Source organism: Lampetra planeri, chromosome 16 (assembly GCF_965212315.1).
Source record: "Lampetra planeri chromosome 16, kcLamPlan1.2.h2, whole genome shotgun sequence".
Classification (NCBI taxonomy): domain Eukaryota; kingdom Metazoa; phylum Chordata; class Hyperoartia; order Petromyzontiformes; family Petromyzontidae; genus Lampetra; species Lampetra planeri.
Genome location: NC_136122.1, coordinates 13,837,081 through 13,852,643, shown reverse-complemented (window position 1 = coordinate 13,852,643; position 15,563 = coordinate 13,837,081). Strand labels below are relative to the sequence as shown.

General features: G+C 58.7%; 1 protein-coding gene across 1 annotated transcript; it reads left to right on the top strand.

Moving 5' to 3' along the window:
- The first annotated feature begins 3,419 nt into the window (after positions 1-3,419).
- RAPSN (receptor associated protein of the synapse) lies at positions 3,420-12,747 on the top strand. The gene is made up of 8 exons (XM_078601684.1): positions 3,420-3,817; positions 5,039-5,230; positions 6,228-6,386; positions 7,891-7,989; positions 9,065-9,187; positions 10,308-10,361; positions 10,994-11,193; positions 12,441-12,747. Exons 1-8 carry the CDS (start codon positions 3,476-3,478, stop codon positions 12,511-12,513), a joined length of 1,242 nt encoding a protein of 413 aa, XP_078457810.1. The 5' UTR covers positions 3,420-3,475; the 3' UTR covers positions 12,514-12,747.
- Positions 12,748-15,563: the final 2,816 nt, after the last annotated feature.

Sequence of the window (15,563 nt, the reverse complement as noted above, 5' to 3'; positions counted from 1 at the left end):
AAAGCTTCAAATCTAGAATTGTTGGCAATGTTGGTATCGTTGGCAATGTTGATATTGTTGGTATTGTTGTTATTGTTGTTATTGTTGTCATTGTTTCCCGATCTCAGAACCTTCTGACCGCGTCCCGCCATCCACGCGGTCCTTCGGCAGCCACGCGCTTTGAAGAGAACCCCGGTCGCGCAGATTGACAGCTCTGCTCAGTCGGGGCCTGGCGGTCACGGGGATCGAGGGTGAATGTTGGCTCCGTGTTCCGCCGCCGCTCTCCGTTCCCCCCGTGCGGGGTCGACGCTAGATGGACACGACTGGACGATGCTCCATGACCCCTGCAGAGCCAACCCCGGCTCACAATGGCAACGCTCAACCCTATAGCCGTAAGAGACTGTTGGGGCAAGTGGTGTGACCGAGCACCTATGACGGTGTGCAGTGGAGTGCAGTGGTGGCGAGGCAGCACGGGGTCACGGTGGACACCACGGGCCGTAGTGGACTCTGGGTCAAGGTGGATACTGGATCAGGGTGGACACCACGGGCTGTAGTGGACTCTGGGTCAAGGTGGATACTGGATCAGGGTGGACACGACGGGCCGTAGCGGACTCGCGATGTGCACCACCATCCCGTGTCAGCGACTTGTCTTCGTCATCCTGGGTCCCGCCGCGAGAATGTCGAGTGTGGCCCCTCGTGTGGCCCCGCGGATCGCGCACTCAGCGCCCCCTAGAGACGGCTCCGCGGCGCTGCATAGGATCTGGAGACTCGGAAAGGACTCATTACACAGGATCTACAGACTCGTATCAGACCAAACTCGTGCAATGGGGCACTGCCTTGGCGTGGCCCCAGTTTTGGACCCGGAACCCCAGACCAGTCAGCTGTGGCTGACCAGCTTGGTGAAGCATGACCGACAACAGCACGGGAAGGCCTTCATCCAGCAGTGTACTGACAAGCGGCTGTCCATTCACACGGCGCCGCCGAGTGAATGGACACACGCGCCGCGTGGTGCAGAGGGGGGGGGGCAGGATATGGGAACCCGACCCCCACCACCTCCTTAAATTCCCCCCCCCACTCTACACACCCCCCACCCCCATGCTCCCCCCCACACCCCCCCCCCCACATCCCCCCCCACTCTACACACCCCCCACCCCCATGCTCCCCCCACACCCCCCCCATTCTACACCCCCCCCACCCCCCCCCCCACCCTACACCCTCCACCCCCCTGCTCCCCCCACACCCCCCCCCCCATTCTACACCCCCCCACCCCCCTGCTCCCCCCACACCCCCCACTCTACACCCCCCCCACCCCCATGCTCCCCCCACACCCCCCCTCACCCCCCCCTCCCCACTCTACACCCCCCCACCCCCATGCTCCCCCCACACCCCCCCCCCACTCTACACCCCCCACCCCCATGCTCCCCCCACACCCCCGGGGACCCCCCCCAGCTGCCGCGTGCCCCCCTGGAGGCGCCCGGGAGCGCGCGGCTCCCCTCGCCAAATAAAGCAGCGCGCTCCGCACATTCCTCGCCTCTTGTTCGCGACGGGGGAGCAGCTGTCAAATGGGTACACGGGTACTCGGGTACACGGGTACACGGATACTCGGGTACACGGGTGCTTGGATACATGTGTACATGGGCACGCGAGGACACGACTGAGCACACGGGTATAGGGGTACAAGAGTACACGAGTATAGTCAATGTATATATACACATCGCGTACACACAAGTACACGGCGTGTACACAGCAAGTACACACAAAGCATGGCCGCATACATAATCCCGTTGACTTGCGCACACATACACACGTGTACTTATACATACACGTGTGCACACACATGCACACGTGAGCTTACACACGTGGTGTAAGTGTGATGCTGGGAAATGTGAATATATATATTGTTGCGTAATTATACAAACAGGTATTGTTACTTTGGTACAATAGTAAAATCCCGTTCTTATTCTTAGAGAGCATGTTTTTCATATGTAACCACATGCACACACACACATGCACAGCGTCACAGACTGCTGGGGCTAGAGCTGCTAGCGAGCTCATATGAAGGTGGTGGGTGGCCAGCACCACGCCCGGCCGCCTTTGTCTCCTCAGTGGCCAGGTTTACACACCGCACTAGGGACACATTTGATGCTCAATCGACCGAGGGGAGGCCCTGGACCGGTTCAGATAATCCTCACTGAACTCGGGTCGCCGATCCCTACAAGCATAAACACGCGCAGCATGCACACAGTTACACACACACCCCCCCCCCGTTGTTTTGCTCTCGACTCCCGCACGGAATCCGCGGGGTCGCGGCGCTGCTCCTGCAGCCGCCTTCGCACCGCGCGGAGTGGGTGGCGAGTGGTGGTGGGTGGCGAGTGGTGGTGGGTGGTGGTGGGTAGTGGGTGGGTGGCGGTGGGTGGTGGGTGGTGGTGGGTGGTGGTTTATGGTGGTGGTTGGTGGTTTATGGTGGTGGGTGGGAGGGGGTGGGAGACGTCGTCTGGAGCGGGAGGAGGGATGCTGCGCGAGGCGGTGATGTCAGCGCGCGTGATGGACGTGCGCAGCTGCGGGGACGTTTTGGGGCTCCGCTCTCCCCCCGTGGCCCCTGCGGAGCCCCAACGCCGCGCGCCGCCCGCGGCGACTCCGGCGGCCCGAAGCGAGCAGCGAGGCCCGCGGCGGCGGCGAGCGAGGAGGGCAGCACGGGGAGCGAAGGGGCCCAGAGGCCGTGACTCCGAGCGGTGGTCCAAGCTGATCTGGGGGGTCCGGCTCCTCGACTCGTGGAGGGGGGGGGGGTGTGTCCGGGGACTCGGGGGTTGGCAAAGCAGCGTCCCCCCCTCTCTTCGGCGCGGGACGAGAGAGGCGCCTCGGCGCCTGCCCGGGACCCTTCATTCGGCCCGAGACTGCGGCTCGTCCAGTTGTCGACATGAGAGCGACCGTGCTGCGTGAGTCGGGACGCCGGTCCGTTTGAGAGGAGAACGCTGCCACGGGCAGAGAGAGAAACGCGGGCGGTGGGGACTCCTCCGTTACCAGAGCAGAGGACATGACAGCGCCACCGCGAGAAGAACGGAGCGCGACCTCCACTCTTTATCCGGGCGGAGGTGCGTCCGTGTCGGTGAAGTGAAGACGACGACACGGAGGAGGAGGAGGACGAGGAGTCGGTATCGCCAGCTGATATTGAAGAGACGAGTCGCGCAGGAATAACCAAGCGCGTCCCAAACAGGTCCCTCCATTCACCCGCAGCGCCACGGGGTTCATTAGCACCAGAGCTTCCCCTTCCCTCACCACCTCGCTCACCACATCCTTCACCACCTCCCTCACCACCACCACCACACGCTCCAAGCAGCCGCTGAGCAGATCGCAGAAGAGTTGGGGAGAGGTGGGGGGCGTGGGTGCTGCTGTGTGATTAGTGGGGGGGGGGGGAACTCAGCAGAGAGGGGGGCGGGGGTAGGTGGGCAGGAGGCGCAGGGGAGGGCATCGTCTGCTCGAAGCGAGATCGAGCGCCATGGGCCAGGACCAGACGAAGCAGGGCATCGAGAAAGGACTGCGTCTGTACCAGGCCAACGACACGGACCGCGCGCTCTCCGTGTGGCAGCGCGTGCTGGAGCGCGCGCACGACGACCCCGTGTCCCGGTTCCGCGTCCTCGGCTGCCTCATCACGGCGCACGCCGAGCTGGGCCGCTTCCGCGAGATGCTGCGCTTCGCCGTGACGCAGATCGACACCGCCAGGGACATCGGCGATCCGGACCTCTTGGCCGAGGCCTACCTCAACCTGGCGCGCGCCAACGAGAAGCTCTGCGACTTCCACAAGACGGTGTCGTACTGCCGGTGCAGCGTGGACATGCAGGCACGAGGCGTCGCCAGCAACTGCTGCTTGCATCATCACCATCAATCGTGAACGTCCACATCAATCATCGTTCAATCGTCAACCTTCAATCATCGCCAACATTCAATTATAACCTCTACTATCATCATTCATATTATATTAATATTCTATCGTTATTCAATAATCATCGTCATTAACATGCAATCATCGTTATCTTTCAATCAACACCAACATTCATTCGTAATCATCGTCATCATGCAATCATTCATCATCTCCCACACGCAGTCACCATCGTCGCCATCATCGTGAGTGGCCATGTCCGACTCCATTCAGCGTCGTTATGGAATTCCTGCCCAGATCACGCAATGTGTCTCGTTTTACTGCTCACATCATCACCAGCCATGGCCAATCCACTGCTGGATGAAGGCCTCTTCCAAGCCACCGCCATCACTCACGATCCTGCGATGCAGCAATCCACCCTACACACGAGCGGATTTCACTATCGCTCCATCTCCTCTCGGACGCGTTCCAACTCCCTCGGCTGCCACTCCCGTGGCGGCTCTGCCCCCTCTCGCTCCCCTGGGCGGCTTGGGGCGGCGTCACCTGCGCGTCTCCTGCGGTCCCCTTCCCTGTCGGGGCTCTCGGTGCAATTCCAGGCGTGCCTCACTCCGTGCTGCTCCTTTACAGTTTTCGTTGTTCCGTTTTAAAGCCATGCAGTTGGGAATTTCATTGTTCACGCAACCAGTTATTTTTACAGAAGTTCGCGAACCTTGTGGTTCAATGGAAAACAAACGACCCCCACTCCGAGTCTCTTACGTGGCCACGTGGCGGCTCAGCGAGCGGTTTGCAGCGGGATCGATAAAATGAGCATCAACGAGCCCCACTTTGTGGAGAGGTCAATACCAGGTGTCCTGTGAATGGACTCGCTCCCGTTATATAAATATGGAATTTCCACCACTGGCTCAGGCTATAAACCGGATATTCTGTTCGACTCGTGCGTATGGAAATATGTTCAGCGAGCTGAATGCCAATGTCGATCGTTTTATGGTGCTGCGAAGGGCCCTTTTGGCAGCACGTAGCTCTACCGATCACATCTGGATGTGGCGCAGATGGCGGCGTCAGTCGTGGCGTTGTTTACGGGGACGCGAGGCCGGTGGAGCCACCTCGAGAAGGGGGCCGCCGCCTCAATGCGCGTTTCGTGGGGAATTCACGCTGGGCCCCGACGCGCGCGTCTGTGTGCAGGGCACCACGGTGGGCGCGGGCCTGAACGGCCAGGTGTACCTGAGCATGGGGAACGCGCACCTGGGCCTCAGCTGCTTCCAGAAGGCGCTCGAGGCGCTGGAGCGCGCGCTGCGCTACGCGCACAACAACGACGACAAGATGCTCGAGTGCCGCGTCTGCTGCAGCCTCGGGGGGCTCTACGCGCAGCTACAGGCACGGGTGGGGGGCGGGGGGCGGGGGAGCGGGGGTGACAAAGACAAAGGTTACCCGTATGGCCTTAAAGGGATGTTGGGGGAAGTGCTGTTGGCGAGCAGCACCTATGAGGAGGTGGGTGACCAACAGACGTCACGCCCCTCCCTCGTGACGATGATACACCAAATGCCAGGTACTCACTTGAGGCTGAGTCGACCTACCGGAGTTCAAGATTCAGAAAATCATCGCTGGTGTTGGCCGTGAGTGGGAATCGAACTCGGGTCGCTGGGATTCGTAGCGCAGCGAGCTTACTGCCACACTGCCGCAGATAGGGGGTGACGGGCACACACGCGCATGCACGCACGCGCACGCCTCGAGATGTTCTGCATGGTACACATACTACATGGGCATGAGACAGTAACGATGATTGATTAATGTTGGCGATGATAATGATGACGATGCAGAAAAGCCGGTCCATTCTGCTCGTGTTTGGCACGTGGCATGAAACCCACCGTGAATCCGACAGCGTAGCACACTTCTATACTCCGCACATCTTGCCGGTCACATTGCAACCCAAGTCTACAGCTGCTGATGATAGTCAAAGGCAGTCTCCAATCCAAGTGCTAATCAGCCTCAATCCTGCCGTGGAATGATGGTGGTGGCGTTGATGGTTGCTTGTTGGTGATAAGTTACGGTGGTGCTGCTGATGATGATAATGCTAATGACTGATGACAATTATGGTAACGAGGGCTATGATTGATTAGATGATTATGATACTGACTGATTATTACACTGATGACACCGATGCCAATAATTCCTTGGACGACAATGGTAATGACACTGACTCTGATGACAATATTGAAGATTATGATGACAATGCTTGGATGATGACGATGATGGTGGTGATGATAATGATGGTGAAGGTGATGGTAGTGATGATGATGTTGATGGTGAAGATGACGGTGAAGGCGGTGGTGATTTCACCGGCACTGATGATGATGTTGATGCTGTGGCTCAGGACTTGGAGAAGGCGCTCTTCTTCCCGTGCAAGGCGGCGCAGCTCGTGAGCGACTACGGCTCCTCGTGGAGCCTCAAGTACCGCGCCATGAGCCACTACCACGTGGCCGTCGCCTACCGCAAGTTGGGCCGCGTGGCCGAGGCCATGGAGTGCTGCGAGGTGCGTGGGGCGCGTGCGTGGGACGCGTGTGGGGAGCGGTGGCGCAGTGGTTAGCGCGCTGCTCTACTAACCAAGTGGCCCCGAGTTCGTTTCCCTTTACGTGAGAACTAAGTCACCTCCGATTAGCACGGTTGGCTACGTACGGTGCGAAAGAAGTTCAACATACATACAATGTACGGTGGCAGCAGTTGCTGCTGAGACACCGCACCGAATCGGGCCGAGTGAGTTATTAACGACAGGTAAACAACAACAGCGTGAACATCCATTGCACAGCCTTGAGAATCCACTCCACATTGTGAGAAACCGTGAACATCACGGGCACAATCCGCGTGTCTCGACGCGCGTGAACATGTGCACGTGTCCCGTGTGTGTGCCGTGCCGGCCTTCATAACAGGTGCTCGCAAACACAACTTGGGCAGGCAGGCCAGGGGGCAATGCGGGGGGGGGATCTTTGTGCGTGAGCGTGTGGCGACACGGGATCCGAGCCGGGCAAGGTTGGGGGGAGGGTTGTCACGTGGTGCGTTGCGTAATGACAACCTTGACACTCAGCTGCTGACTCGGCCATTGTGAATCTACAACACCCACAACGAGAGTCCTGCTCGGGTGTTACTTTGTTAACCCGCGACCCGCTCTCATGAGACCCACGACCCGTCACGAACCCCCCCAAAATATTGACTGATTCACGTCTCCGTTTGGATGATTCATTACCCTCGCAGTATTAAAGCGCCAACTTCCACTGAATTTAAGAGGCCTCTGCTGCTAAAACATGTCTCCACACGCAGCGCTTTGCTGTGCTGATGGTGCGCACATCGGCTGTTGGGCAAATCGAGCACCGAGAGCTTGAACAGAGGTTGACGAGAGGAGCCTTACAGTGAACGTGCACGGGGCCAGTTGGTCGCGTCGTTCCGAGACAGCGCCCCCAACGCGGCGCTAGAGGAGGGGGAGCAGTCGTGGGCCCAACAGGGAAAGAACAAGGGGATAGATGGTGGTGGCTGGTCGCGGGTCACGCGCGATGAACCCGAGCCGCGCCCACGCCGCCAGTCGAGCGGCGATTCGGCGCCGAGCCCACACCGAGGCGGCTCCGTGGGCTGCCGCCCGCGGGCCGCCGCCGGCCCCCAGTGCGGTGCAGGGCGCAGCCTCGCGCACACCGCGCCGCGTGCGGCGCTCGCTCAGGAACCTCGTCCACGGCCCAGTGACCCGGAACGCCGAATGTGGCACGCTTCGCAGGCGGGATGACGCACTAGAGGTGCTCTCGGCGGCAGAGTCCGATTCCCGACCACGGCTAACATCAGTGGCAACTGGTATCAGAACCTGTTGTGGAATTCCCGCAGGTTAATTCAGCCATAAACGATGACGTGGTGTGCTGTGTATGTATGTGCACGATCGAGTTGCAAGCGGTTGGAGGTGGTGCCGTCCACGTGACCTGCTCGTGGTCCTCGCCAACAGCACTTGTCGCGACAGTCTGAATCGGCTGCCCGGGTGAGCTGTTTCTTTGTGCTCCCAGGAATCGATGAAGATCGCTCTGCAGCACGGGGACCGCCCTCTGCAGGCGCTCTGCCTCCTCTGCTTCGCTGACATCCACCGCAACAAGGGGGACATCGACGTACGTGTGTGTGTGCGCGAGTGTGTGTGAGTGTGTGTGTGCAAGAGTGTGTGAGTGTGAGTGTGTGCAAGAGTGTGTGTGTGCGTGTGTGTGAGTGTGTGCAAGAGTGTGTGTGCGAGTGTGTGAGTGTGTGCAAGAGTGTGTGTGTGCGTGTGTGTGAGTGTGTGCAAGAGTGTGTGTGCGAGTGTGTGTGAGTGTGTGCACAAGCGTCGTGGTGACGTCACCGCCACTTAGTGGCGAATGGCGGTTGTTGTTGTTGTTGTGTGTGCGTGTGTGTGTTTGTATGAGTGTGTGTGCGTGAGTGTGTGTGTGCGAGTGTGTGTGAGTGTTTGTATGAGTGTGTGTGTGTGAGTGTGTGGGGAGCGATAGTGTAGCGGTTAGCGCGCTGCGCTATGAACCTGGCGACCCGAGTTCGATTCCCGCTCACGGCCAACACCGTTGACGATTATCTGAACCGGTCCCGGGCCTCCCCTAGGTCGACTCAGCCTAAAATGAGTACCTAGTGCGATGTGTAAACATCGCCGCTAGGGAGACAAAGGCGACCGGGCGTGGTGTTGGCCACCCACCCCCTCGTGTGCCGTGCCGGCCTTCATAGGTGCTCGCTAACAGCACTTGCCCCTACAGTCTGTTAAGGCTATACGGGGGATCTGTGTGTGCGTGCGAGTGTGTGAGTGTGCGTGTGAGTGTGTGTGTGGGGAGCGGTGGTGTAGCGGTTAGCGCGCTGCGCTATGAACCCAGCAACACGAGTTCGATTCCCGCTCACGGACAACACCAGTGACGATTATCTCAACCGGTTCTGGGCCTCCCCTAGGTCGACTCAGCTTCAAATGAGTACCTGGTGCAATGTGTGAACATCGCCACTGGAGAGAAAAAGGCGTCCGAGCGTGGTGTTGGCCACCCACGATGGTGTTCAGACGAAATGACCTCGTGAAGTTCTGAGAGATCTCACGGGTGGTCAGGGCCACTCACGCGAACGTCTATTCGTCAAAGTAGCCGTGGTCTGGTGACAGGGGGACATGAGCCACGTGCAGGAGAGAGCGGAGAGTCGTAGAGAGTGGCGCTGCTCTCCCTGCAGAAGGCACTCCCGCGGTACGAGTCGTCTCTCAGCATCATGACCGAGATCGGGAACCGCCTGGGTCACGTGGGGGTCCTCCTGGGCCTCGCCAAGTGCTGGATCACGCGGAGCGACTCGGACAAGGTGCGCGGTGAACGCGGCCACCACAACCACAACCACCCGGCAAACCACAACCACGAACACAACCACCCGGCAAACCACAACCACGAACACAACCACAACCACCCGGCAAACCACAAACACAACCACGACCACCCGGCAAACCACAAACACAACCACGACCACCCGGCAAACCACAACCACCCGGCAAACCAGGAACACAACCACAACCACCCGGCAAACCACAACCACGAACACAACCACAACCACCCGGCAAACCACAACCACAACCACGACCACCCGGCAAACCACAACCACCCGGCAAACCACAAACACAACCAGGAACACAACCACAACCACCCGGCAAACCACAACCACGAACACAACCACAACCACCCGGCAAACCACAAACACAACCAGGAACACAACCACAACCACCCGGCAAACCACAAACACGAACACAACCACGACCACCCGGCAAACCACAATCACCCGGCAAACCACAACCACGAACACAACCACGTTAACTGCGACAATCGCAACCACTGTCACAACAGCAACAACAACCACGAGCACAAACACCAGCGACGACAGCAAATCGAGTCACGGTCGCCGGAAAAAAGTGGCAGCTCCGAGACAGGAACATCGGGACGCGTGGCGACGCATCGCGGCGCGTCTGTGTGTACGATGCAACCTGTAGGCACGGGCTGTTGATGATCACTGCTCACGCAACCACGACGAACTCCAACACAACCACGAGACAGCAACAACAACCACCACAACAACAACGCCAACACAAGTCAACTCCAACATCGCCAATTAGGAGCTGTCCAGGAGCTACAAAGGGGAGTGGGATGAGGGGAAGAGTGAGATAGACAGGGAGGGGCCCCCAAGGCGGCAGGGCGTGGTGTTGGCCACCCACACCTCGTGTGTCGTGCCGGCCTTCATAGGTGCTACTCGCTAACAGCGCTTGCCCCAGCGATCTGTTAAGGCTACACGTCTTTGTTGTGAGTGCGCGAGAGGGCGTGTGAGAGGGCGTGTGAGAGTGCGTGCGAGATAATCACTGTTGGCTACGTACGGTCCGAAAGAAGTTCAACACACACACTTTCTCCCACCCCCCCCCCCCCTTGTGTGAGCGGGGCAGGCCCTGGAGGCGCTCAGCAAGGGTTACGAGATCGCCGATGCGGTGGGGAACAAGGTACCCTGCTGCTCCAAGCTACACAAACTATGGATCGTACAGTAAACCAACTATATTCGCATTAAAGTGTTTTTGGGTTAGGTTGTGTAAGTATAACTGTGTCGTAAACTCATCTTCACCCGACACAGTCAATTAGCAAGGCTTGTCGCGTGAACAGTGCGTGCTCATTAGTTACTACTTCCACACACCGGTGTGTTGGAGAGCAAACCCACAGCATTTACAATTTGAGTCCGACACATTTACGTTTACGCGATCTAACCAAAACCACGTAATTATTAATTATATAGGTCGCGAGATCCTACGTGTAAAATTACAGTCATTGCAGTCTGCGCTCCTTCAACGGAGCAGGAACAGCGACACGAGCTCTCTCGCTCTCTCGCTGCGGAAGCCCTCGCGCCGTGGCCAGGGGCAGCAGCGGCAGCAGCAGCTCTGGCAGACCCCCACATTGGCATCGATCTCCTGAAGCAGAGATCGCGATCTCCTGAAGCAGAGATCGCGATCTCCTGAAGCAGAGATCGCGATCTCCTGAAGCAGAGATCGCGATCTCCTGAAGCAGAGATCGCGATCTCGCGCGAGACTGGAGCGAGACGCGCCGTGGGCCTGAGCGCCGCCTCTGCCGCCCCTCCCCGCAGCTCTCGCTGCTCAAGGTGCACGCGCTGTCGGAGCGCATCTACCGCAAGCGGGGCGAGCAGCGCGCCCTGCGCGAGCACGTGGTCCGCTTCCACGAGTGCGTGGAGGAGCTGGAGCTCTACTGCGGCCTCTGCGGCGAGGCCATCGGGGAGCGCAACCTGCAGCTGCAGGCGCTGCCCTGCGCGCACATCTTCCACCTCAAGTACGGGGCTGGAGTGGGGGTGGAAGCAAGCCACGAGGGTTACAAGGGCCAGGGTCAGGATTCGATGGGCTAGGGCAGGGGTCGACAACCTGCGGCTCCAGAGCCGCACGCGTCACGACTGCTCCGTGACGTGACGCACGTATGTCAGCACACGCATTGCGGATCTTGTAATCTTGACCTTTTTTTACCGAATTGGAAAAAATTGCTCTTGTTATTGTTTTGGTTGCCGACCTCTGGGCTAGGGTGAGACGGGTCTGTATTGGGTGGGCTGCGGACTATATATCAGCTGGGTTAGATCGCAGCAGCCGGCGCTGTAGCTGCCCCGTCCTTGGCCGGGGCCCTCGATGCTCGTGCAGAGTGGGGCCCCCAGCAGGGCCCTCTGCACAAGGGCCCCACTCTGCACAAGGCCGCCCGCTGTGGAGGGGAGGGACGGAGGTGGCTCCCGGCTCCCTGTGGACGGATTCCCGCATTTGAGACGGGCGATGACAACTGCCACTCGCCAACCCATCGGGGATCGGGCGCGTCACGTGCACGCTCGCAGACAGATGTGTCAGCAATGGCACCACTTTGTGCCTCGATTTCTTGAGAAACAAGTGACCTCCTGCAGCGTGCATTGGGAAGATAATGGGGCGGGAGCAGAGGGAGGGCGCAGGGGGAGGAGAGGGGCATTATCGCCTCTAAAACACTCAAAATGTGTGCATTGCGAGCGTAAGAATTTACGTTGAACAATTAATGGGCACAGTGTTCCATCCCTACTGACCAATGTGTAGATGTGAGCGTCTATTTCCATACCCCTTCTCCACTTGCGCATCCGAGTCGAGCCAGCACAGGTCCAGCATGGCACGGATGGTTTTTCACTGGCGTTTTTACCGAGCGGTGCAGGAACTGAGCCGTGCTACGCTGGCCTCACGAATAGACGTCTGAATCTGGCTCAGGACGAAGGCGTACTGGGTGCGGGGCTGATGCCAATGCGTGTGACGTTGCACAATACAGTACCAGTTGAAAGGGTAAACCCCTATCACAATACAGTACAGCTCAAACACAGCGTCATCTACACGCATCACGCGTTGCTGGGACGTCGCGGCACTGCTCGGCTTGTGGAAAAGCAACCCGTGCTTCCTGAGCTGCGCCGCGCTGACACGGCAAGGCCACAGCACGGCTCGGATGTGCAAGTGGAAAAGAGTGTCGGATGGATCTCACCACTCGACCCACCTGTTATCCCACACTTCTCTCGCCCGCCCTCAAAGGTGCATCCAGGGTAACGGCACGCGCGGCTGCCCCAACTGCCGGAGGAGCACCGTGAAGCCAGGCTTCGTCTGACGAGGGGGGGGGGTGGAAGCGGAGTGGCGGTGGCCCGGCGAGGTGTCGCTACGTCCCGGGTGGGAGGAGTCCAATCCTCAAATCGATGCGTCTCTCTTCGCGCACGTCTCCGCGCCCGTGTCACCCCCATGATGTGCACGAGATGGAATAGTCCGAATGACTTGTAAGTGCGCCTCCCCCACTCCCATCTCCGCACGTGTCGATGGGGGGTGGAGGAGGGGTAGGGGGCAGAGCGATTCCTCAGTGGGGGGGGCTGTTTGGGGGGAGTCGTGGTGGGTGGGGGGGCATGGTGGTCTGGAAGGAGAGTGGGGGGAGCAGGTGGAGGTGCGGGCAGAGCGGTGGCTATGTGGGCGAGGTGAGGCGGACACAGGAGTTTGCTTTTAGGGGGTGAGTTGAGGCAGGAGGCGGTAGGGGTGGGGGGGAGACACACGACCGGGCGCCTCGAGATGCAGCAATGCGAGCGCTGTGGGGAGATGGGGGCGCTAACCCCACATGTTGCACTCACCTGGGAGGCCGTCTGTGGCTCCGGCCCGGTGTTTGTGGAGCCGCGCTCCGCCGTGCGTGGCCCCCCGCTCACCGCGCTCCGCGCCCACGCTCGGAGCACCGGCGCCAGCGCAGCCATCGGGGATGCGCGTGCAGTTGGTACCGCCATCAACCATGAACACCACCCACCTCGGTGTTTCATAATAACAACGATAATTTACTTATTTATCCAGGAAAGCCACACTGACTAGCAAGACTCTGTTTCAGGAGAGTGCTGGATTGGGTTTTTATTATTTATTTATGTTAAGATGTCTTGAGCTAATTCATGAGTTGTGTTTATTAAACACGTGGGAAGAAACCGGAGCACCCGGAGACAGCCCACGCGTGCGAGGGGGCAACTATCCCCGTACAGATGGAACAGATGGTGATGAGTCCACACTTACATGTACCGCCTTCTGGCGTGCCAGGGGACAGCTCCTCCTCGACGCCCACGGGAAGGGAGTTTCACAACATCTGTGTGTGATCCACCAACCCTCGTTGCTGCCTCCACAGAGCCTGGATTACAGGCAGCCACGTGTGGTACAGCCACCTTCACCGCCCGGCTGGAGTATTGTCTGCACCTCGTCTGTGACACGTGTCCACAGTGTTGGTGGCACACGTATTGGTATTTTTTTTCATGATGATTATAATAATGCCCCGAGTGACGCGACTATTTGTCAAGAGGGTCCTGCTGCTACATTGGGGATGTTTGGCCGATCCTATTAATCAGTGTCCGGATCTGTGTGCGGAGGAACCCGGAATGCCCCGAGGAAACTCACCACGCCCACACTCGGACTTCTGCCAGATGTATTCAATCCGCAGACTGAACGCGATTTGTGTTCCAAACCCATCGCTCTAAACAGCTGGCCCCGAGCCCTGGGACACGCTGGTGGTCAGCCATCCAAACACGACAGCCTGACTCGACCCCTGCTGAGCTCCCAAGAGCCTACGAGGTCGGGCGCATGCAGGGCAAATCGAATCGTGGTCTGCGTCGGCCACGTCAAAATCCATCATCATCATCAGCATCGCCATCACGCGTGCCCCCCGTGGGTTGTGATCGAGGTGACCAATAAAATTTGGGTGTGGTGAGGCGACCATTTGGCCTTCCTCGGTCTTGCCTCGCTCGATGGGAAATCGGCGTTTCGACATCGGACATCTTCTTTGCGTGCGCAGCGTAAAGAAAAAAAAACATTTCGTTCCCCAAAATAAAAAAAATATCCTTCGTGTTGATTCTCACGCCGCTCGCACGTCATGATGAGCGTCCCAGGGCTCACCTGTGTCACGTGTCTACACCCACGTCACGTGCCGACCGGCCCGTGGCTCAGCAGTAGAGGTCGCTCTTCGCGAGTGTTGTTCAATTTGATGTTCCCGTACATTTATCAGAGGTCGCAAACGGGTTTTGATTCCTTACCCGTACCCGGCCGCACCAGGGTCGCAAACGGGTACCCGTACCCTACCCGATACCCGGCTACCCGTACCCGGCCGGGTATCGGGTAGGGTACGGGTACCCGATTGCGACCTCTGGGATGAAGCCATGTTGCAGGCGTGGGTTGGTTGATTCTAGGAACTTGAATTGTGAGAAGAGACAAGACGTTGGGAAATGAGTGACAAACGGTGACTCACCAGTGACTCACGGCCTACCCGTACCCGGCCGCACCACGGTCGCAAACGGGTACCCGTACCTGGCCGGGTACGGATAGCCGGGTATCGGGTAGGGTACGGGTATCGGGTACCGGATTGCGACCTCTGACATTTATCCAGGTGAGACCTCCAGAGACCAGCAGGATAATATCCCAGAGTGGGGCTTTTATCTGCCAGTTGGGGGCGTCCATCGCTGCTGTGTGTGAGACCCAACTGAGTCATTTGCGGTGAAATGTTCCAGTTTGGCAAATTTGGTCCGTGACGCCGCACACAGTGGCCTATGACGTCAGGATTGTGATTGTGTATTCAAATATTGTGAATTTGTGTCAAGAAAGTGTGTCTGTGAGCGTTGGCCTGGTTTTAGTGTGAATGTGTGAGCACGTGGCATTCTATACGTGTGTGTGTGTGTCCGAGTGTATGTGTGCGAGACTGCCAGTGGCTGTCCGAGTCTGTCTGTTGTGTGTACAGCTGAGAGACTGAGTGGGGGGTGGGACAGTGAGGATGTAACCGGACCTTGCGTGATATTTCTGGACGCTGCTATGCGTGGGGTAGGGCCTGGGGGTTGGAGGTCAGAGAGGGAGAGGGGGGGGGGCAGCCTTCAGGCTGCCCCCCCCCTCTCCCCCACTCCCTCCTCTACTCGGGCCCTCCCGCTGTCCTCCCTCTCAGCCCCCCTCCCTCTCAGCCCCCCTCCCCACTCCGTCTAAGACAGGGGCGTCGCCAGGCGAAGCAAACGAGTAAAAGCTCAGGGCACGAGGTAGCTAAAGTGTCCCCGGATTCATGAACCAATAGGAATGCATCAAATATCCGCTGGAATTAAATCCCAAATAATCATAAAAGGCCCATGAACGTAGAGAATGCATCTCTCTGTGTCCCACCTCCCTCAAACC